The sequence below is a fragment of the Lepidochelys olivacea genome, assembly GCF_965140295.1.
Source record: "Lepidochelys olivacea isolate rLepOli2 genome assembly, chromosome: 1".
NCBI lineage: Eukaryota > Metazoa > Chordata > Testudines > Cheloniidae > Lepidochelys > Lepidochelys olivacea.
The window spans coordinates 50,509,633-50,533,884 of record NC_140411.1 but is presented as its reverse complement, the minus strand read 5'-3'; the positions used below and the strand labels follow the sequence as shown (position 1 = coordinate 50,533,884).

Below are 24,252 nucleotides of genomic sequence, written 5' to 3'. Positions count from 1 at the left end.
CAGGCAGAGGGAAGAGTCTCCCACATCCCAGCTGAGTGCCCTAATGGGTCAAAGGTTAAGGGCTTTTCCTCCAGCCATTTTGTAGCAAGTTAGGCACCTTTCTTGAAAGAAACCTCCAGGAGAGGGTTTATGGCTGTTGATCCTAAGCAAAGATAGGTGACTCCCTCCAACCCAGAGTTAGACACTAACTCTCTGAGCGGCATGGGATTTAGGACATACCCCTCTGGTCAGCATCTGGTATTGGTTGGTTTAGGGAACTCCCTGTTGAGCGTGCTGGCTTTTGTGAATCCCAGTCTTAGGGTCCTAACTCTCCCCATGCCTTGTATAAGGAGCCTTGGCACCTAACTCAGAGCTGGGGCAGGGTGCCTAAAAGTTAGGCACTGAAATGCTTGGCATTATAATGGCTAATTCTCCTTTGGGAATCTAGCCCTAAGGGACTTACTCAGGGCCACAGGAGGAGACTCTGTATCAGAGCTGTGATTAGAACTCAGCAGTTTCTGGAACTTGCTGATTTGCGCAAAGGAGCCCTCTCCCCTGACAAATATTTTCAATGATCACGTAATTGATCTGTAAGGCCCAGATCCACAGAGATACTCAGCTGTCTAAAACCCAGACTTAGACACCTAAGTCCCATTTTTAGGCCCCACTGCCATTCACAAAAATCCTGCTCAGCTGCCGCTTAACCCTGTAGATGCGTAAACTTACTCGGTGCCTAAATTTTTGCTGCAAAAGCTCCTTTGAAGCCTAAGTTTCTGCTTCAGAGCATGCATGTTGCTATCTCACTCTAGGCACTGTATGCCTGTCTAACCCGCAGAGCAATCCACGAAGGATCTCACCCATGGAGCCCAGTGCAGCAGAGGCCACCTACTGGATCAGTTCCCATTCCAAATCTGTCTGGATGAGGATGAGCATGTGGTGTTGGTAGCACCCACCTTAAAATCTTTAGCCCAGTGGTTAAAGCACTTACCCAGGTTCAATTCCCCTCTCTTCCTGACAGGGAGAAAAGATTTGAGCAGGGGTTTCCCGCATCCCAGGAGAGTGCTCTAGTCACTTGGCACCTCCTCCTCCAGCCATTTTGCGTGGAGTTAGGCACCTGCCTCGCTCATTCTCACAAGGAATGACTTAGGTGCCTAAGCCTCCTGACTCCAGGAGAAGTGTTCCTGGCTATCGCAACCAGAGATCGGAGTCTCCCTGCAACCCACAGTTAAGCATCTATCTATGGGGGAGTGCTCTGGTTGGCATCTAGGTGGCGCCCCACGTAACCTGCTGGCTTTTGTGGATTGCATTCTTAGGCACTTCTCTCTCCCCATTCATTGCACAGAGAGCCTATGCACCTGCCTTAGGCTTTGTGGATCTCATTGGTGTTCCTGTGATTTTCTAGGTGGCTAAAAGTTAGGTGTTAGGTTGCTGAGCATCACAACACTTAAGTTCCTTTTTGGATCTGGGCCTAAGTTTTCATGCTCAGCATTGTAGACAATTGGAATTACAAGTAGCTGTGGTGGTGTTTTCCATACTCCTCCAGTGGATCATTTAGATCCAAATATTAACTCCTTCTCACACAAAATTCGAAACCTCCAGCCATGTTTATCCATGTTTTAACACTACTGAAGCAAAGATTCCCACAAAAGGGAATCTGGCCTCTTGGTCTCTTTTCCACCATCATTTATGGGAGAAAGAAAGTTCACCAAGTTTAGTTAATCTACATGACCAGAAATCAATTGAGTTACATCAGGGATGCATTTGCCACATAATGATTTCTCTCTGTAATTTATTACTGTAAATTACTGGACCACAGAAATGCTAAATCACAAAGCTGATATCATAGAAATCATTGGACACATTAAAGAAATGAACTTGCACTCTTTCAGATACATCTTCCACTATGTTTTGTTGTGCTGCTCATGCCCGTCCATGCCAGACATTTTGAAGGCAAGCATACAGCCACAGGCAATCTGCTGGTAAAGGCTCTCAAGAAGACCATAGCATGTGCAGACTTTAAAGGATTCATATATCATGTATTAGAAAGGAAACTTTTATTCAGCTGTCTTTACCAGTTATTCAGCTGCCGTCAGAGCTACTGGCTTCCCTCAGCAATGTTAGCCAGTAGGATCATGTAAGTACTCTCACGGTTTAATGCTAATGGTGTGAATTCCAGGTCTGTACCAAAGTTCATGAAGAGGATGAAAGTTCCTGACTACAAGGACAAGAATGTCTTTGGTGTGCCTTTGATAGTTCATGTCCAGAGGACGGGGCAACCCCTTCCACAGAGCATGCAACAAGCACTGCGCTACTTACGCAGCAATTGTCTAGATCAGGTATGGACTTTACATTCCTGGCTAAATTTCAAAGGGTTTTTCCATAGTCAGGCTATGCATCAAGCCAGTTGAAATGGTTTTACTGTATAAACATTTTACTTTGCCAGCCCACATCAACGCCACACCATTCTAGAGCACTGTGCAGGTTATGGTAGCACTGGACAATGACTGACATATTACTAACACCCATTTTGTTGCTGTATTAACTCACTATCCAAGGGACATAGCTATTATATCTTTATTGTTCCTCCCCTAAAGACAGAGCTCTATGTATATGTACATACATAGCAGGGGGTTGGACTAGATGACCTCCTGAGGTCTCCTCCAACCCTGATCATCTGTGATTCTATGATACATGCTCACAGCATATATTGTGTCCAGAGAGCTCAGAGAGCAAGTTGATGTTTTGTTCTGCATTGCAACAATGCTTGCCCAGTTTTAACATTGGAGTAGCATGTTTCTCACACGCCCCAAGGCCCACTTCTGAATTTACCAGAGTTTCTGCTTCTTGCTCTGCTTGTGACACTGTGCTTGCTGCAGGAGTGGATCTGTTGCTGTGGGAATGGCCTAATGAGAGTTTCGGCACTGTGGGCAGAAATGGGAAGATAACTAGGGGCAGGGAGGAAATCATACCACAACTCTCTGTAGCTAAGTTCTCATTCAGCGCCCATCACCATGGTATCAGGGCTTGTATAGTGAGAGTGAAATAATTGGGGAGCAGAGAGCAAGGAGGTGAAGCAGGGCTGGATTAAGTAGTGGAGTTGGGGGAATGGAAATATGTATAGGAGAGCGAAAAGGAGAACAGAGGGAAGGGAAGGGAAAGGGAACAGAGAGCAAAATAGAACCACAGAGACAACTGGGAGAATGATGAGTAACAGTGGAAGAAAGTAGAAAACAAAGGAAAACAGGACAGAGACCAGAAAAAGCAACAGAGAGAATCCAGCCGGCCAGGAACAGCATCTCTTATGACACGTTCAAGTTTCTGCTTCAAGAGGCCACTGGAAGGTGTCCGAGCAACAGGAGAAAGCCAGCTCCGCTCTCCTAATGGTAGAATTGAGGAAATATTAAATAAAAGGTAAAGGTAGAGGGAAAGGTTTAACATCAAAGTGCTTCCAGACTGTGAACATTTAAAAACATATTTGTGCAGAGACTTGCACGCAAACCCAGATACAGGATTTCAAATGTTCTGTTAATTCAGCTTCTGCACTTGACACCTCCTCTCCTTATCCCATCTAATTCAGAATCAGCTAATGCCTGGCCACTGGATTCGTTAGAGACCTAAGCAGCTTCCAGCACCTCCCTGTACAATGGCTAATTAGAGGTATTTCATTGTGCGTGTAGGGAGCCAGCCTAGAGCCCTGCGCTTCTGGGTCTGCCACTGCATGTATTTAACAGAGTTGCAGTTGTTTATATAATTGTAAAGTATGGCTATGGGCACTTGGGATAGTTGTGACTGTTCTGAGATGAAGTAAGGAAATCCAGGCCATTAAGGATTGAAAATGATTATTCAGATACAACCCTGACAAAGAGAAGTCTCTGTACCTTTCTTTGTTGGCTGAGCTTTTATTTCTATCCTACATCAACTGTGCACTTGCAGAATAGACTATCCACAGCACATGAAGAAAATAAAGAGAGTGGGATAAATTAATCTCTAGTGTAAATCCGTTGGTGTCTGTGTGTTTATGGATCCCTTGTAGTTACAGGATACATCTCTAACACTGGTTTCAGAGTAGCAGCCGTGTTAGTGTGTATTCGCAAAAAGAAAAGGAGTACTTGTGGCACCTTAGAGACTAACAAAGTTCACGAAAGCTTCTGCTCAAATAAATTTGTTAGTCTCTAAGGTGCCACAAGTCCTCCTTTTCTTTTATCTCTAATACTGAAGAGAGCCTGAAACACCTGCTTTTATGAAACTAAGAACTACCCTCTCTTGAGAATTGAGCATTTTTCCAAAGAAAGGGAAATAGGAGTAACATCATTACACAATAGTAGAGATTAGCAGTAACTGGATGTCAGGCAACAGGAGATTGTTTTGATGATATTTGATGTCTGACCTCCGATTCTAGAGTAGCTGTGAATTTTTAAAGGTTGTTTATGCCAGCAAGGAGCCTTTGCCCCAAACACAGAGGTTTTGCTTCACATTTGTCCAGCACGCTGCAGAGCTTTATACTTTGAACAGAAACAATCGTGGCCATGAGTCTAGTACATTCAATATACCAGGCTGGGTGAGCATTCAAAAGGGAGAGAAGAAATGATGGACAATCCAGATGAGAAGAGCCAGACGCTTCCTTGTATTTCACTGTCAGATCTAAGGGCAGCTTTACCTCTGAATATAAACATAATCCACCAATGTGCACACAGTGCAGATTTCAGTTCTGTAATTTCTACATATAAATTCAGATTGCAAACATCACAGACATAACTCACTTATATAACTTTTCCTAGACATAACAGAAAAATCTCAAAACCACTATTTGCAATCTGACACTGTATTCCACTTACAAACTAATACACAGCATGCACAGAACTACGTACAGTTTAATTTACGAAAGCCACATCATCTCTATATTAATCATCAAAACGTTTCAGTATATGACCATTGAACATGGAAGGACTTCAAGAGCATCCATTAATTGTTCAGGATGAGGATGGAGCTACATGGGTCTTGGAATGGAGGCTGCAAAATTAAGCAAAAGATGTTGCATGACTGAACTGCATATTTAGTTCCTTTCATGGTTGGAGCTGGTGGGTGGGATATGCTGTCCAGTAACCTTGACTCCAAGTTAACAAAACAAATAACTAGCTATACACAACAGGCAATGAGGAAGCAAGCTTTATAATTTAAAGCCCAAAATATGCCCACTTTATTCTTTTTATAGATTTTCTCAGTATTTCACCTCTTCTCCTATAAACTGAAGAAAAACAACAGGAATACTTCCCAAATGGAACAACAGAAACTCACTTGGGAATAAATATGTGGTTCATGCTCAGGAATTCACCTCAGGGGAATTCCACTTCCGAGAACTACTGTAAAAGGACAACACTGCTCTGAAGGCACTAACAGGGCTCATTTTAAGAATCACCACTTCCTTCAGAATAGAAAGCAAACAAGATAAAAATGTATCTTGGGCCTGGGCTACACTGGGGATTTCGAACTAAGGTACGCAACTTCAGCTATGCTATTCACATAGCTGAAGTCGAAGTATCTTAGTTCGACTTACCTGGTCGTACTCACGGCAGTGAGTCGACCGTGGCGGCTCCCCCGTCAACTCCGCTTACTCCTCCTGCCGAGGTGGAGTACAGGCATCAATTCGGGGATCGATTTATCACGTCTACACGAGATGCGATAAATCGATCCCCAGTAGATCGATCACTACCCGCCGATCCGGCAGGTAGTGAAGACGTACCCTTAGTCTCTACACAGATAATCCATCTGTGGTCTCTGCTTTGTAACTGCTAGTTTTTTCAGTGGAATTTTAGGAAACTTCGGGGAGCAGAGAACAGGAAGGGGAAAAATAGATTTAGCATCTGGGTGTTACTCCTACCAGGATGTCTCAGTCTCTTGACATGTAATATATTACTTAGCTGAAGATCCTAGCATTTTGTTAATCTTCAAAATAGATAGACATTATAAGCCAGATTCTCAGCAAGGGTAAATCAGTGTATCTCCATTAAAGTCAACTAGTTCTGCCCATTTACGCCAGCTAAGGAACTGGTTCACAATTTTTAGGCGCTATCATACCCACATACATTCTGACCTTTTGGTGTGTGATTTGGTATAATAGGGAAGAATTATTAGGTGTTATAGTCCCACAGCAAGAGTATGTAGCTATTTATGTTTTCTCTTGTGAACAAGTCTACTGGCATTTCCATTAATGTAAGAATCTAGCAGTTGCATGAAATCTTGTTAGCTACAATAGTAAAACAAATAACACAACTTCCTCAGTAAGCAAAGCCTCTTGTAAGAAATACTTGAAAGAAATGGCTGTTTAACCAACCCAACGTGGCTCCTGGTTTAGGTGGGTCTGTTTCGAAAATCAGGAGTGAAGTCCCGAATCCAGGCCCTGCGTCAGATGAACGAGAGCTCCCCTGAGAACGTCAGCTATGAAGACCAATCAGCCTATGATGTGGCAGATATGGTGAAGCAGTTTTTCAGGGACTTGCCAGAACCTCTTCTCACCAGTAAGCTAGGAGAAACCTTTCTCCATATCTATCAATGTAAGTAAAATGATGGTTATTCTGAATGTTACTGAAGTGTCAACCATGGGCCTGATTCATTCAGTTAACTTCAAATGCTTTGGATCAGGCAAAATGTGATTGGTGCTGTACACAGCACAAAATAAAGACAATCCCTGCTACTAGAGGCTTTGGCTGAGATTTTCAAAGCTACCTAATGGGATTTGGGCATGCAGTTCCCGTAACTGTCATGGAAATTGGGTGTCCAAATCCCACATGCAGCTTTGAAAATCACAGCCTTCCATTCAAAAAGAAGCACCCAGAGAAGATGAGATAGATGCACAGGGAAAGCCAGAGGAGGAAATAACCTGAAACAGTTTATATTATAATATCATATTTTTTTTAAAAAGTACTGACTCACTTCATCTTGGTAAAAGTCTTTTGAATGTGGAGAGGATGGCAGCTTGGCCTTAAAAATGAGAACATTAATATGAAATGAATTTTCATGAGGATATAGCTTTTGAGGGTTTGCATTTTCATTATATCTGCTAACATTTATATGTACTCTAGTCCCGTAGTTTAGATCCCAAACTTAAGTCCTGTTAAGAGAGCTAATAGTGGAAGAAAACCTTAAGGGATTTTTCTTTTAGTTTCATTCCTCAGCAATGTCTGAACCTCAAACATATCAGAAAGATACCAGTGAATGTGAGCCAGAAAGTGAAACTGACCATTCTAGTCTAATTGTCCAAATTAGGGGGGGGGGAGTCAAAAGTAAACAAACAGTGGAAATAGTGAAAAGTAAATTAACAACTTAAAATGTTCTGTTGTCAGAATTTCAGGTGATACTGATAAGAGAGAAGGTATTTTAAAATACCGTATGAGCCCAGTTTTCAGAAGTCTATTTAAGGTACCCGTATGCCCCCCCTCCTTCCATTAGCATAGTATCTGAGCACCGCACAATTTTTAATGTATTTATCCTCACAACACCCCTATGAGGCATGGAAATACTGTTATCCCTGTTTCACAGGTGAGGGGCTGAAATGGAGAGAGACAAAGTGAAACACAGTGAGACCAAGGTCACACAGGAAGTCCGGGGGGAGCAGTGAATTGAATCTGAGTCTCACTAGTCCTAGACTAGTGACCTAATCGTTGACCCATACTTCCTCTCTCTGCTTTCATGCCCAGAAGCTGCAGGGTCACACTGAACTTCAGGCACATTTCATAGCCTTTATAAAAAGCACCTGTAATTATTTGCACCAATAAAATTGCTCCCATAATTACTTGCATCACCAAAATAGCAGGCTAAGTAGAGGATATATCTAATTCCAGGGCCATATTTTATGTTCTCACAGTGACCTTTTAATAAAAGTATGTGTTATAGCCATGGTTTGATGAAAACTGGGAATGCTCCTGTGTTAACACAGGAGGGAAGGCCAGTCAACTGTCACATCTGAATGCCCACGTCTCTAAAAAGCACATATGAGTGTGGAAACTCATATAAAACTACAAAACCAATAAAAAAAAATCTCCTTTTAGGATGTTGCTAGGCCTTGTAGGAGCTTCTGTTTTTGGGAAGTCAGATGTATTTTATTTATAACTAAAGCTGGTCCCATAATACTCTAGTACAGCACATAGAGAAAAGATTTAAAGAAGGAAGTTGTGATATTCCATTTTATGGATCAGCCTTTTACCATATTCTTGTGGTTATAAAATGTCATTTGAGAAAATGATAGTAAAGCCTCCATGTACAGTATATATAGGGAATAAATTAATTCCAGGGCATAGTAAGGCTAAAGAGCTTAAGCCTGTACTGCTGGGAGAAGAAGAAATGGCTCTAGGAAGGATTTCTTTGCACTGTGTGAGTAACTTTAAGGAGCTCACAAGGACTTCCATATGGATTTGTTTAAAACAAAGCAGTAACAAGGAAACAGGTGGGCTTTCCTACATATTGAGAAACAAAGTTTAGATTAAAAACAGGTAGGATTTTTTCCTCCATACATTCAACAACATTTATATTTCTCTGCTTCAGTCAGGACTGGACGAACCAACCTTTCTGGATCAAAAAAATAAATAAAAATGAACAGTTACTTGAGTACCTGCGGTAGCTCATAAAGTGTGGGGTTAGATCAGGGGTGGGCAAACTATGGCCCACAGGCCGTGTCTGGCCCATCAGGCCTTTTAATCTGGCTCTCGTGCTCCCATTGGGGAGCGGGGTTCAGGGCTTGCCCCACTCTGCATGTGCTGTAGCTCTGCGCAGCTCCCGGAAGCATCGGCATGTCCTTCTCCAGCACCTATGCATAGGGGCAGCCAGGGGGCTCTGCGCGCTGCCCCCACCCCAAGCGCTGGCTCCGTAACTCCCATTGGCTGGGAACCCTGGCCAATGGGAGCTGCAGGGGTGGCATCTGCAGACGGGGCAGCGGGCAGAGCCACCTGGCCACACCTCCACGTAGGAGCCAGAGGGGAGACATGCTGCTGCCGCCGGGAGCTGCTTGAGGTAAGTGCTGTCTGGAGCTTGCGCTCCCTGACCCCCTCCTGGACCCCAACCCTCTGCCCCAGCCCTGATCCTCCTCCCGCCCTCCAAACCCCTCAATCCCAGCCCGGAGAACCCTCCTGCACCCCAAACCCCTCATCCCAAGCCCAGAGTCTGCACCCCCGGCTGGAGCCCTCACCACCGCCCCTTGCACTCCCCGCATACTCCAAACCCCCCAGCCTGGAGCCCCCTCCCCCGCACCCAACCCCCTGCCCCAGCCTGGAGGCCCCTCCTGCACCCCAGAGCCCATACCCCTGCCTCAATCCGGAGCCCCTTCTCATACTCCAAACCCCTTTGCTCCACCCCAAACCCCTCATCCCTGGCCCCACCCGAGCCCACACCTCCAGTCAGAGCCCTCATCCTTTCCACATCCCAACTCCCAGCCCGGAGCCCCCTCCAACACCCTGAACTCCTCGTTTCTGGCCCCACCCCAGAGCTCGCACCTCCAGCCGGAGCCCTCACCCCCACCTGCACCCCAACCCCCAATTTCATGAACATTCATGACCCGCCATACAATTTCCATACCCAGATGTGGCCCTCAGGCCAAAAAGTTTGCCCACCCCTGGGTTAGATAGATACTTAACTTTGGGAATTTGTGTTTATATGCATGTAGTTTACTTAATCACCAAAATTGGGGTTGGGAAGGATTCTTCTCCCCATGACATACTGGCAAGAACTTGAGGAGCTGGGACACTTGAGGAGCTGAGTTGATATATCCAGAATGGTTGATTTCTGTGATTGCAGGGGGATGAGCATATCACAGTTCAGATTGTGCTCAGTTACCCTATAGTTGGCATAGCAGTGGTTTATGTTACTCTGCTTAACCAAAACTCCCAGTTAACTGAAGTGAAGTCCCTCAGGGTTGTATTGTGTTCTTCATTATGTGCCAGAATCCAGGAGGGAGGGATGACACATTGCACAGACTTACCAAAGATTCCTCTGAGTTTTCTGAAGGTTTCCTGTGTCCCTTGCCACCTCTAGAAAGTCAGGGTTGTACTATATCAATTTGCCATTTTTTGTCTGAAACCTGTTTGAATAAAGTGTTTGCGTGAGCTAAGAGACAGAACTTAATAGCTCACTGTTGCATCAATGGTAACTCAGGCTTTGCTCTTCTTTCATAGGGTTATATATAATGTATTAAACACCCAGAGGAGTTCCAACCTGAGGAAACTTATGGAAGCTTTAGAAATGATTCTGTCCAAGATGCTATAAAAGCATATCCATTACTACTTTCATTAAACTCTTCCTAGGTTCAGGACATAAGTGCAAGCATTTTCCCAAGCGTTCCTAATGCTTTTTGAACTGCTCTCCCAAGGGCAGAAAAATCATAGAAAATAGCATTTAATGCTATGGCATGAAGTACTGTTCTCACATCATAAACTCTAAATGAAGTATGATCTCCTTCTTAGAGAACCATCTCCTCAGGGACAGAGAAGGGTAGTAAAATAGGCCAGACAGGCTATGCACTATGGAAAGATAAAAAATATAATAGAGCTTAAAAGTTTGGACTCAGTCCTCTTTAGTACAGATAGGTATTCACTTTCCAAAACATGGAAAAGTAGGATCGAGCAAGCTCAGAATATGTAAGAAAGAAAAGCTCAGGTTTTCATAGTCTGACATTTAAAAGGTGTTTTCCCCCTCCAAAAAAAGTAGTCCCCACAGTCCAAGTTCCTGTGTTGACTTTATCATGTTCCAGTGTCTTTACAAGATGTTATGATTAATCCCATTGAATGACACTTGATTTTCCTCAGATGTTCCCAAAGAGCAGAGACTTCTGGCTGTGCAGGCAGCCATCATGTTGATGTCAGACGAAAACAGGGAGGTTTTGCAGACTCTGTTGTGTTTCCTGAGTGACGTTTCCTCTGTAGAAGAGAATCAAATGACTCCGATGAATGTTGCTGTGTGTCTGGCCCCTTCCCTTTTCCACCTTAATATATTAAAGAAGGAAAGCTCACCAAGGTAAGTAACTGTCTTGGCTGTCCCCTTATCTTTTACAGAAAGGGCTGGAGTTTAAAACTTAAATAATATTTTGTTAGCATGAAACAAAATGATGCTTTTGATGTTTAGACCAACATTTGGGGTCAAATTTTCAAAGGTGACTGTTGAATATTGCACCTCAAGATTTGGGTATGCATTCTTTGAGAAGGCATTACAGAGCCAAAGGGGCATTTACATATTAGAGAAAGTCATTTAATTCTTGCACAAGTAAATGCCCATTTTCATCTGTAAATTCAGTGGGCGTGAGTATGTTTTGTAGGGGTAGTTTTGGCTTTTGAAGGCACCAAGCCTGATTCTGTTGCCATTGGAATCAATTGGACTTTTGCCATTGACTTCAGTGTGCAGAAGATAGGCCCACAGAAGATAGGGCAGGGCTTTTAACAAGCACATTTTCAGTGCATGGTACAAGGTTGTAGGCACACAATTCCTGTCAAAGTCAATGGGTGTGTTGTGGCTTAAATCCTGTGCAACCCTAAACTTCACCCAAATCATTATTAAAAGAGGCATCATGGAAAGGAGAGATAAGCATGGAATGCTTGTGTTCTAATCCCAGCTCTGCCAATGACTCGCTTTGTGTATACTTGAGTAGCATTCTGCTAACTGGAAAATGGAGCTCATTTCAGGCCATGTTCCTGTGGTTCATAACATGGTGAATATAGATTAAACAGGGCTTAGAGCCATCCAAACATTGGTGGCCCATCTAAATGTCCCCTCTGCATTCCCTTCCCATCCCTGCCAAAGATATTACTATGACCATATTTTGAATCTGCTCAGGTATATGGGTCTGGAAAAGTCTCCTTGTAGCCAGTCCCTTGCCAAGCATTTTAAATGATGACAGGGTAGAATACTGGGCGTATTTGTTGAGGGTCTGTTGAACAATGTATCATATGCAATATACAGCATCTTTAACCATTCCTGCTTTTAACTTTGGCTTGAGTTAAACACTTTTTAGGTAAACACTTTTCTCCTTTGGAATCAAAAAAAAGGTTTTGTATGGTCTGAATGATCTCTGAGAAATGTAAATGTAAAAGGATTTTCTCTGTGACCAGGAGAACATTGTGCCATTATGTTTACTTCCATATTAAAAAGATGGTACCTGAGACACTGAATTCAATTACAGAGTAATACAGAAAAAATATGCAACAGGAAAGCCAGATCAGAAGGACCTCAGTGAAAACCTGGCAGCTACTCAGGGACTTGCCCACATGATAATAGAATGCAACAAACTTTTTGAGGTGAGTGGAAGACTCAGCATTATTCATGGAGACCACAGTACATAATAGAGCAGCCTTTGAAATATTTACAGTTTAGACTTACATTTCCGCTCTCATTTTAGCTTAGAGGGCGATGGTTCCTAACTTATTTATAAGCTTGTTGCAGCTGAAGTTTATTTCTCATTTCTTTATGACTGTCTCCTTCTACCTTTTCAGAGATGCAGGTATTAGCACCATTGGTTTATTATCCTTGGGGAGTTTGCAGCCCAAAATTCTGGGTTAACAAATTTTACTGTATATCAGAATTTGTTGTTTTAACATTGAATTAGTTATATGCTCTTAGTATCTTACTTTTAAAAAAACCCAAAAGGGAGCTTACATACTTTGTTCTGTATGTAGTGTAACAAAGCTGCGGTTGCCTAGGACTACACAGTGATTACTGAACTACGTGCACTGGTGCTTGCCGTTTCGGAGATAAAACTTGTACCCTCCTGCTCCAAAAGTCCTCACTAGTCGTCTTGAGCTAAAGGAGAATCGTCATTAGCACTAAAGGGCTTTTGACATACAATGGAGAGAGTAGACCATCCAGTAGAGAGCTGTGGTACACAGACACATTGGCTATTTCATTTTCATATCTTGATGTCTCATGATTAACAGTAGGCACAGATAGCAGTGGGTGTCTGCTTTCATAGATTCATTGTGCTTGTGTGCAGGATAATACATTGTGCTAGAGATTGCTTCTCTTAAAGGGCAGTTCTCAAAACAAGCCTCTACCTCTAAGTTTTACCTGCTTTCTTTGGAACAGGTCCCCCATGAGATGGCAACCCAATCTCGGAATTCCTATGTGGAGGCTGAAGTGCATTGTCCAACAGTGGAGGAACTAGGAAAGCAAATGGATGAAGAAGGAGGAAATTACCAAATGTACCTTGAAAGTCTGATGCAGAACCTTCAGAAAGAAGCAAAAGAGAAATTCAAAGGATGGGTCACCTGTTCTAGCATAGAGAACACAGAACTCGCCTACAAAAAGGTAATTTCAAGAGATGTGGAAGAAGTAAAAAACAAAACAAATTAAAAAAAAAATCTAATCTACCCATTTCTACCCATAGGACCCACTGGTTCATTACATGGCTGAATAAATGCCTTTACTATTTTTTAAATCTTCTACAGGCAGGTAAAATTCTTTAGGGGGGAAAAATCCTGTTAAAACTTACTATATAAATAAATAGTTAATAGAAATGTAACATGGCAGTGATCTTTGTATGATATTCCTGGAAGTGGGCACACAGAAGCCATAGTAAGGTCTCAAACCAACAGGCAGAGGAAGTGATAAAGCAAACCATGAAAAGATAGAGAGAAGAAAAGAGGGAAAAATAGATTGTATTACTTGAGTGAGTTTTTTGAGAAGGGGATGGGTAACATTCCTGGCCTTCTCCTTCTCCTCCTGCAAACAGGTTACTGGAACACAGTAGAGAGGTTTGCTAAAGCTTGATGAGATTTGGAAGGTGGGGGGTGGAATACTTTGTTAATGTAGATACAGTATAGCTTCCTGCCTGTTCTACCAGGGTAGTCCTGCACAGTTGTTGTGAAAATGTTATATCTATGATTTTAGGATAATTTTATCACCACTCTATTCAGATGGAGGCTTTCCCCATTACAATAAGGGGAAGTTAATATTAACAAAGGGGAAGGAATGCAAGCCAAAATAGGGAAAAACAGGTTAAAGAATATATAGATAAGATAGACATATTCAAGTTGGTAGGGCTGGATGAAATTCATTATAGGACACTTCAGAAATGAGCTGAAGCAATCTTGGAATCAAGAAGGAATTCACCCAAGAGTTCTGAAGGAACTCAAATGTGAAATTGCAGGACTACTAACTGTTATCTGTAACCTATCATTTAAATCAGCTTCTGTACCAAATGACTGGAGGATAGCTAATGTGACGCCAATTTTTAAAAAGGGCTCCAGAGGTGACCCTGGCAACTACAGGCCAGTAAGCCTCACTTCAGTACCGGGCAAATTGGTTGAAACTATCATAAAGAACAAAATTGTCAGACACATAGATGAACATAATTTGTTGGGAAGTAGTCAACATGGTTTTTGTAAAGGGAAATGATGCCTCACCAATCTACTAGAATTCTTTGAGGGGGTCAACAAGCATTCGGACAAAGGAGATCCAGTGGATATAGTGTATTTAGATTTTCAGAAAGCCTTTGACAAGGTCCCTAACTAAAGGCTCTTAAGCAAAATTAGCAGTCATGGGATAAGAGGGAAGGTTCTCTCATGGATTGGTAACTGGTTAAAAGATAGGAAACAAAGGGTACGAATAAATCGTCAGTTTTCCGATTGGAGAGAGGTAAATAGTGGTGTCCCCCAGGGATCTGTACTGGGCCCAGTCCTATTTAACATATTCATAAACGATCTGGAAAAAGGGGTAAACAGTGAGGTGGCAAAATTTGCAGATGATACAAAACTACTGAAGATCGTTAAGTCCCAGGCAGACTGCGAAGAGCTACAAAAGGATCTCACAAAACTGGGTGACTGGGCAACAAAATGGCAGATGAAATTTAATGCATATTGGAAAACATAATCCTAACTATACATATACAATGATGGGGTCTAAATTAGCTGTTACCACTCAAGGAAGAGATTTTGGAGTCATTGTGGCTAGTTTTCTGAAATCATCCACTCAGTGTGCCGCAGCAGTCAAAAAAGTGAACAGAATGTTGGGAATCATCAAGAAAGGGATAGATAATAAGACAGAAAATATCATATTGTCCCTTTATAAATCCCTGGTACACCCACATCTTGAATACTGCATGCAGATGTGGTCGCCCAATCTCAAAAAAGATATATTGGGAAAGGTTCAGAAAATGGCAACAAAAATGATTAGGGGTATAGAACGGCTTCCATATAAGGAGAATCATAGAATATCAGGGTTGAAAGGGACCTCGGGAGGTCATCTAGTCCAACCCCCTGCTCAAGCAGGACCAATCCCCAACTAAATCAAAAAAGATAAAGCGGAACCAATCCCCAATTTTTGCCCCCAATCCCTAAGTGACCCCCCTCAAAGATTGAACTCACAACCCTGGGTTTAGCAGGTCAATGCTCAAACCACTGTGCTATCCCATATCCCCAAATATGGGGGATTAATAAGATTAATAAAACTGGGACTTTTCAGCTTGGAAAAGAGGCGACTAAGGGGGGATATGATAGAGGTCTATAAAATCATGAGTTGTATAGAGAAAGTAAATAAGGAAGTGTTATTTACTCCTTCTCATAATACTAGAACAAGGGGCCACCAAATGAAATTAGTAAGTAGCAGGTTTAAAACAAACACGAGAAAGTATTTGTTCATGTAACGCACTGCCAACCTCTGAAACTCCTTTGCCAGAAGGTGTTGTGAAGGCCAATACTATAATGGGGTTCAAAAGGGAGCTAGATAGATTCATGGAAGATAGTTCCATCAATGGCTACTAGCCAGGATGGGCAGAAATGGTGTCCCTAGCCTCTGTTTGCCAGAAGCTGGGATTGGGTGACAGGGGATGGATCACTTGATGATAATCTGTCTGTTCATTCCCTTTGGGACACCTGCCATTGGCCACTGTCAGAGGACAGGATACTGGGCTTGATGGACCTTTAGTCTGACCCAGTATGGCCATTCTTATGTTCTTATTAGCAATTATCTTTGAGAACTCCTGGGTAAAGTCCAAGAAGACTTGAGAAGGTTAAACATAGTACCTGTTTCTAAAAGAGGGAACAAAGAGGACCTAGAGAATTATAGACCAGTCAGCCTAACAATCAATTTGTAAGCATCCTAAGGAAAATAGGGTTGTCAGGAATAGCCAGCATGGATTTGTCAAGAACAAATCATACCAAACCAACTTAATTTCCTTCTTTTGCAGGGTTACCGGCTTAGTGGATTGGGGGGAAGCATGACATGGTATATCTTTGATTTTAGTGAGGCTTTTGATACAGTCCCACATGATGTTCTTATAAGCAAACTAGGGAAATATGGTCTAGCTGAAATTACTATAAGGTGGGTGCACAACGGGTTGAAAGACTGTACTCAAAGAGTAGTTAACAATGGTTTGCTGTCAGACTGGGAGGGCGTATCTAGTGGGGTCCTGCAGAGAGTCAGTCCTAGGTCTAGTACTATTCAATATTTTCATTAATGACTTGGATGGCGGAGTAGAGAGTATGCTTTTAAAATCTGACACCAAGCTGGGAGGGGTTGCAAGAACTTTTGGAGGACAGAATTAGAATTCAAGATTACCTTGACAAATAGGAGAATTGGTCTGAATTCAACAAAATGAAATTCAGTAAAGACAAATGCTCAACTACAAAATGGGGAATGACTGAGTAGGTGGTAGTACTGCTGAAAAGGACCTGGGGTTATAGTAGATCACAAATTGAATATGAATCAACAATGTGATGCAGCTGTAAAAAAGGTTAATATCATTCTTGGCTATATTAAAATGAGTGTTGTATGTAAGACATGGAAGGTAATTGTCCCACTCTACTTGGCCCTGGTGAGGTCTCATCTGAAGCACTGTGTCTGATACGGGGTGCCACACTTTAGGAAGCATGTCAACAAATTGGAGAGAATCCTGAGGAGAGCAACCAAAATGATAAATAGTTGACAAAACCTGACCTATTAGGAAAAGTTAAAAGAGTGCATGTTTAGCTGTGAGAAAAGAAGACTGGGAGGGGGGAGCTGTTAAAGGGCTGTTATAAAAAGGACAGATTTCAGAGTACAGCCGTGTGAGTCTGTATCCGCAAAAAGAACAGGAGAACTTCTGGCACCTTAGAGACTAACAAATTTATTAGAGCATGAGCTTTCGTGAGCTACAGCCCACTTCATCAGATGCATAGAATGGAACATATAGTAAGAAGATATATATATATACATTCATATGTGAATCTATTTCCCTATGTTAAGTATCCTCACACCTTCTTGTCAACTGTCTAAATGGGCCATCTTGATTATCACTACAAAACTTTTTTTCTCCTGCTGATAATAGCTCATCTTAATTAATTAGCCTCTTACAGTTTGTATGGCAACTTCTACCTTCTCTGTCTCTGTGTGTGTGTGTGTATATATATATATATATATATATATATAACTTCTTACTATATGTTCCATTCTATGCATCCAATGAACTGGGCTGTAGCCCACAAAGATTATGCTCTAATAAATTTGTTAGTCTCTAAGGTGCCACAAGTACTCCTGTTCTTTTTATAAAAAGTACTGTGATCAATTGTTCTCCATCTCCACTGAAGGTAGAAAAAGAAGTAATGGGCTTAATCTGCAGCAAGAGAGATTTAGGATAGATATTAGGAAAACCTTTCTAAATATGAGAGTAGTTAAGCTTTGGAGTAGGCTTCCAAGGGAAATTGTGGAATCCGCATCATTGGAGGTTTTTGAAACAGGTTGGATAAACACTGGTCAGGGATGGTCTAGGTTTATTTGATCCTGCCACAGCACTGGGGCTGTCACTTCCAGCCCAACCTTTCTATGATCTTGGGCTCTCTGTGGTTTTCTCCGCACTACAGAGCTGTATCAAATAACAGAACCCGAGGGCTAAGAGCAGATTTTTTGCTATAAAAGCTATTTTACTACTTTTGGGGCCCCAGAAAGAACAACCTTTATCCATCCAGACACAAGAATGAGTCACCATGTCAATTACTCTTGAAAATTCTTATTAATGCAACTCCACAGTTTAGCCAAAAGGGCTAATCCTCTGTGCACAGCATCACCTCAGATTGCCCAAGTGTTTCAGATTGAACATGGGACTCTTTCAGGGCAATCAGAGTTTCGGGTACTGGGCCAAGAAATCAGTCTTATTCTAATCATATTGTATATCACCTACCCTTTCTTCAGCCCCTCTTACCAGCTATTTTTCAAACATTCTATGACCTCTTCAGGAAAAATCCCACGTTCCACGTAATATCTTTGAGGTAGGAACTTTGGGCCGAATTGGCATCTCAGTCCCACCAGTATAAAGAGAGTAATGCCAGTGCCATTGGAGGAGTTCATCCAGATTTACGTTGTTGCGAGAACAGAGTTTAACCTACTGTCTCATTTTTCTGTTAAGTGTTAGCACATGTAGATTTCTATATACACAAATAACATTGAACACGCCTGTAAATGTAAATGCTGTGAAACTTCATCTTAAACTTGAGCTCTGAGTCCTCACCGGAAATTCTTTAAGCAGTCCATACCGAGAACATATTCACAGATCCAGCATTTCCATTTTTTCTTTATTGTTTACTGAAGGTTGGGGATGGCAACCCACTCAGGCTTTGGAAAGCTTCAGTGGAAGTTGAAGCGCCTCCATCAGTTGTACTGAATCGAGTTGTAAGAGAACGTCACCTTTGGGATGAGGACTTCTTGCAATGGAAGGTCGTAGAAACTCTGGATAAGCAAACAGAAATCTACCAGTATGTATTGAACAGCATGGCACCCCATCCTGGCAGAGACTTTGTAGTTCTAAGGTAAACTTTCTAAAGGCAACCTTCTAGCCTCTGACTTCTCCACAAGGAGCTTCTGTTATTAGAAAGATCTGGTCTTATATAGCTTTCTCCTTAACATTTATACACTAAGTATACTATGTCATCTACATACAGACTGTAATATTTTATTTCTCAAAGTGCATTTAAAACTATGTGCTTAGAGCATACTGATCTTTTTCTCAATGACATTTGAGCAACAGTCTTGCAGAACCCATGTATCAGAACATAAATATTGTTCATTCCTTAGGCCAGGTGCCTGAAAATAGCTGCTCTCAAAATAATGCAGATAAAACCCAATTGTTTTTTCTCCTGCTTTTGCCATGCTGTTTGGAGAATCGTGAATATCTCATTTTCTTTGAGTTTGATGAGCCAGCTGTTTAGTAGAAAAAATACTAATACCTTTAAGTCAAGGTTACGAGATAACATTTAAAGCTGGAACATTTGTAGACCAAGAAATGCTACCATTTTTTAAAAAAAAGCTAAATATTTAAAAGTATGGAAATGAACTACGAATGGAAGGTAGATCCATATTCATATATCCTCCCTGTTCATGCAGCATCTCAAATAAATGTGTGTGTGTAAATTGGACATTCCAAAAACAGCCTTAACTCTGCTCATACACAACCGATAAACAGAAAACCCTCTTAAATGCACCCGCCCTTTGAAACCTTAATGGTTGGTTCTTGGCCCACTCATCAGGGCAAAAAGCTGGAATGCTGTGTAGAAAGATTTCAGCTACAGAAGAGCTGTCCCTAACTCAGCCATCAGCTGTTGAATGTTTCCTTTTGATTGATTGTGTGCATTATTGTTCTGGGCCTCTGCTTTCTCTTATTGGAATGATATTCCACTGAAGTGATATGCAGCTTTGACAAAGGAAATGATCCAGCAAATCAGAATTGCATTAGGGAGAAAAATGATGGAAGGTAATAGAAGAGCCCAATGAAATATAATTATCTCAATATATCCCTTTTATTGTTAACTTTTGTATTCTGTCACAGAATAACTTGCAGACATTATTGGTATAAAGGAAAGAACTACTGGAATTCCTAAGAGAAGTTTAAAAATACTTTCTGTAATTTCTTTATGATCAGAAAATATTAGACCTTACATTACACATTTTCCTTTGCCTGCCCAAGATTTACTGACTGCGCTAAATTCCTCCCTGGCATAACTCTATGAACTTCATTTCATTTACACCAGAGATTAATTTGGTCCACTGTGGGTTTCCCCTCCTTGCCCCAAGAAGATTGTGTAGCAGCAGTTGGGGAGGTTTTTAACCGCCTTTATTCTGGGTCATATTATTTTCCTTTCAGTTCACCATACGTCACAGTGTTTTATGTTCCTGAAACACCCACAGTGCAGTCACATCAATCAAACAAAATCTTGAGAAAAAGTTTTCATTCTCGTCATTAACCTAGCCAGGATGGCTCAGCAACACCGTTGTATATCACTGGCTGAAATATATATATCAAAAAAGGGAATCCTGGCTGGTTTATGATGCACTGAAAACAGGTAGGAGAGACCAAGCAGTAGGCTTGTTATTTACAGCCTTTGATTTGAGGCTGGAGCTATGTTAACCAATCAGATTGCCTGTCCTAATTAATGCACCTTGATTGGCAGCAACTGAGTTCAGTGAAATTATTAACCTCTAGAGAAGTGAGTTATTCACTGTACAAGACTGCTAACTTCCATCTCGCCTTCAAAATGTTCATTTTACACTTTCTAAATTCAGGGCTATCATTGAAAGGTATCAAAATGTTTCTAAAAATGATAAATGGGATATGTGGAAGAACGCATATGTCTGACTTTATGTTTTGGAATGAATGTGAGCCTTAGAGAAGGAAAATATTGATAGACAGTACTTTGCACTTATATAATACCTTTCATCAGAGGATGTCAAAAGGCTCAACATTAATTGATCCTCACAAGTGCTGTAGTGTGATCTCTTTATTGTGGAAGTGCAGAATTTTTTTTACAGAACTGCACTCAAAACCAAAACAATGTAAAATTTTAGCGCCTACAACTCCACTCAGTCCTGTTTCTTGTTCAGCCAATCACTAAAACAAACAAGTTTATTTACTTTTAGGGGAAATCATGTTGCCTGTGTCTTATTTACAATGTCTCCTGAAAGTGAGAACAGGCATTTGCATGGCACTTTTGTAGCCAGCGTTGCAAGGTATTTCCATGCAGATACACTAAACATTTGTATGTCCCTTCATGCTTCAATTTGTAGGTGTTAAAGTTTTGCATTGTTTTAGTTTTGAGTGCAGTTATGTTAAAAAAAATCTACATTTTTGTATGTTGCACTTTCACAATGAAGAGATTGTACTACAGTACTTGTATGAGGTGAATTGAAAAATAATATTTCTTCTGTTTATCTTATTTACAGTGCAAATATTTGTAATAAAAAATAATAAGTGAGTCTTGCACACTTTGTATTCCGTGTTGTAATTAAAATCAATATATTTGAAAATGAGGAAAACAAAAAATATTTATAATAAATTTAAATGGGTATTCTATTATTAACAGTGTGATTAAAACTGCGATTAATCGTGACTATTTTTAATCCTGCGATACGTTGTGATTTTTTTTAATCGTTTAACAGCCCTACTTAAAACCATGAATCTGTGAATCAACCAGACTTTCAGAGTCTAGCTCTTGCTTTCTGCTCTGCTCAGAGCTTTCGTTCTTTCTCTACTTTCTTTCTTAAATGTCTTGTGACAGGACATGGAAGACAGATTTGCCAAAGGGAGTGTGCACACTAGTGGCCATCTCTGTGGAACATGAAGAAGCTCCTCTGATAGGAGGTGTACGAGCAATTGTGATGGATTCTCAGTATTTAATAGAGCCTTGTGGCTCAGGAAAATCCAGACTGACGCACGTCTGTAGAATTGATCTGAAGTAAGTACCATATCTGCCGAGAGCAGATCAGTGACATCCCGTCAATAAACCAAAAATCTCTAAGCTTAGTTCAGCAGGGTTAGCCAAGAAAAGGCAGTTATGTGTTCCTAGTAGTAATACAAGAACTGTACTATTTCCTGTATGCAGTCAGTGTCAGTAGTTTATAGGGATTTAATGCATTTTCTGAAATAATGTTACTTTTAAAAGATGAGTGAAGCAAGATAAGAACTAAAGTGCTGTTCTCTTCCTGAAAATGGTACCTTCTTCCTGAACAGATCTGCTCTTGGTACTTATTCAGGGGCATAGCCTCTCACATTAGTGACAAAAATATGGCTTTACTTCTGTTTACTCCTGTTAGACCTGCAGTGCTAAGACCGTGAGAGACAGATCCTGTTTCTTAGTGTGGTTCATTAGCAGCATTGTTTACTAAGTTCTACCCAGTTATGTTTATGCAAAACTACTGAAGGTCGTGTGGGTTTGCACTGGGGACTTAGTCTGAAAATCATGGGGCTGCCCATGAGCAAGTGGGGATCTAACTTGGCCTGGAGAACTGTTATTGGTTATGATGTATAAAAATGAAAGAACCAGATTGAATTTGCAGGGATGGCAGTTACAAGAAAACAAAAAATTTCTAAGCCAAACACAGTAGAAATAATTGAGAGGCAAACAGAGAATCCCAGTATGCATTTCTGCAGAATCACATTTTATAGCAGAAAGGCTCTTTTAACATATAAGAAAAGTCTTTGGTAGCGCCATCATAGTTCATTGTTCAATGTAGGGTTTATTTCCTGCAGGTCTGGCAATAATGGAGCACAAATTGTATTCTACGTAGCTTTTTATACTGGGCTTATCACCATAGTATCTGAGCACATTTCAATAGTACATTAAGCAACGTGACTAACATCTGTCATGTATTTGTTCCCTCATGAATTGTTTGCAGTGGCATGTTTATGGTTTTGGATAATTTTTAATATATCACAATATATTTTTAGATAAGGCAAAGTTAAAGAAATGTTGCACTTGGAGTGGAAGGTGGTGAGGTTTGTGATGGTCCTTAATTCCTGGAGGAGTTCATTCCATTTCTTGGACCAGTCCCTAAGAAAGTTCTGTCTACCATACATTCAAGCTTTATCCTTATTGTGGAGAGTTCAATTGTCCCAGAGGAGCAAAGCTGTCAATGACACGCTCCATTATGGAGCTTTAGGAGATCTCTTAGATACCCTGGGCCATTGTGCATCTTGAAGATAAGGCCTGAGACCTTAATTTGATAATCCATGGGCAGCCAATGTAACAATAAGAGGACCAATTTGATGTGTTCACAACAGCCAGCACTGCTGAGGGGGAGAAATAGTACCTGCCAACCTCATCTTTCCATCCCACGGATACCACTGTATAGCTGACATTACCATAAGAGTGAAATGTAAATTTGAATATAGCACAGAAGAGTCTTCAAAGTTCACTGGTGATGGTAGTGATGATGATAAAGCATATCAGGTTCTTCAACAGCACTGTGGGATTTCAGTGAGGCTGGGGTATCACATGGGAATCCCACTCCTATGAAGCAGTTTTTCAGTAATTTTGTTTTCTTTCAGAGGCCATTCCCCAGAGTGGTACAACAAGGGCTTTGGACATTTGTGTGCATCAGAAGTTGCCAGGATCAGAAACTCATTTCAACCTCTCATTGCTGAGGGACCAGAAACCAAAATCTGAGGAAATATTCCAGGAATGTGTGAACCTAAAGCAGAGTATGGTAGACAGCAGAAAGACCCAAAGCAAAGGTTTGAGTAAGGTTTTAGCATTCTCTGTAATAGAAGTCTGACCTGATGTCTGTACAGTGGCAAAACAGGGATTTCACAGGAAGGCCTGCTCATTCCAGAGACTTCACCCACCTATTGCCCCATCCCTTGTATGTTAATTTCAATTACTGAAAAAAACCTTTTTTTAAAAGCTTTTATCATTGTTACTTTAAAATTAGACTATTACCATTACTTGTGTGTTGCAAAATTCTGATATTTAAAAGCTTCTAAGAAGCATATTTTAATTGTAAATAAACCATGTACAGTATGTATATACTTATCTATGTATATTATATATATATCTATATATGTATATGTAAAGTAATTATTTTGTATATAATTTAGTGCTTTCTAGAAGAAATCATCTGCATCAATTTTGACCTTATATGGACCTGTTCTTGTTGCTTGTTTCTCAGTGTTTCACAGCTACATAAGCTGTGTTTGTTATTATCGCAAGGCTATGTGACATAATCTGTGTGATATCTCACAGAAAAATGGATGATTGGCTGTTCTCGTTTTTGTTGTGTGTGGGGGTGTGTAAACTACAAGAAGGTACATAGAAATAGATGTAGGGAGTTTAGAGGGGATAACTGTGTGTTTAAAAATAATGAACGGCGGTTCACTATCACCAAAAAACACTAACATGGACATTGTAACTGGTATGCACATTTTGAAGACCATTTACAATAAGCTGTAGGAAGTTTGTGACTATTCCGTGATAGCTCTTGAAAACTTGTCTGTTGCCTTAAACAACTAAGTAAGTATTTGCAGTTAGAGGACCTCACCATTTGTAGTAGTAAAGCGACTTC

General features: G+C 41.0%; 1 protein-coding gene across 3 annotated transcripts in view; it reads left to right on the top strand.

Annotated features, from left to right (window-relative positions):
• STARD13 (StAR related lipid transfer domain containing 13) overlaps window positions 1–23,704 on the top strand; it is a 475,243-nt gene extending 451,539 nt beyond the window's left edge. For all 3 annotated transcript variants that reach the window (XM_084616651.1, XM_084616653.1, XM_084616652.1), the window contains 8 exons: window positions 2,156–2,315; window positions 6,332–6,530; window positions 10,770–10,977; window positions 12,137–12,251; window positions 13,036–13,257; window positions 18,511–18,728; window positions 21,471–21,647; window positions 23,240–23,704. In XM_084616651.1, coding sequence (XP_084472777.1) covers window positions 2,156–2,315; window positions 6,332–6,530; window positions 10,770–10,977; window positions 12,137–12,251; window positions 13,036–13,257; window positions 18,511–18,728; window positions 21,471–21,647; window positions 23,240–23,357 — 1,417 coding nt within the window. In that variant the 3' untranslated portion in view covers window positions 23,358–23,704. The remainder of the gene's footprint in view (window positions 1–2,155; window positions 2,316–6,331; window positions 6,531–10,769; window positions 10,978–12,136; window positions 12,252–13,035; window positions 13,258–18,510; window positions 18,729–21,470; window positions 21,648–23,239) is intronic.
• The last annotated feature ends 548 nt before the right edge of the window (window positions 23,705–24,252 follow it).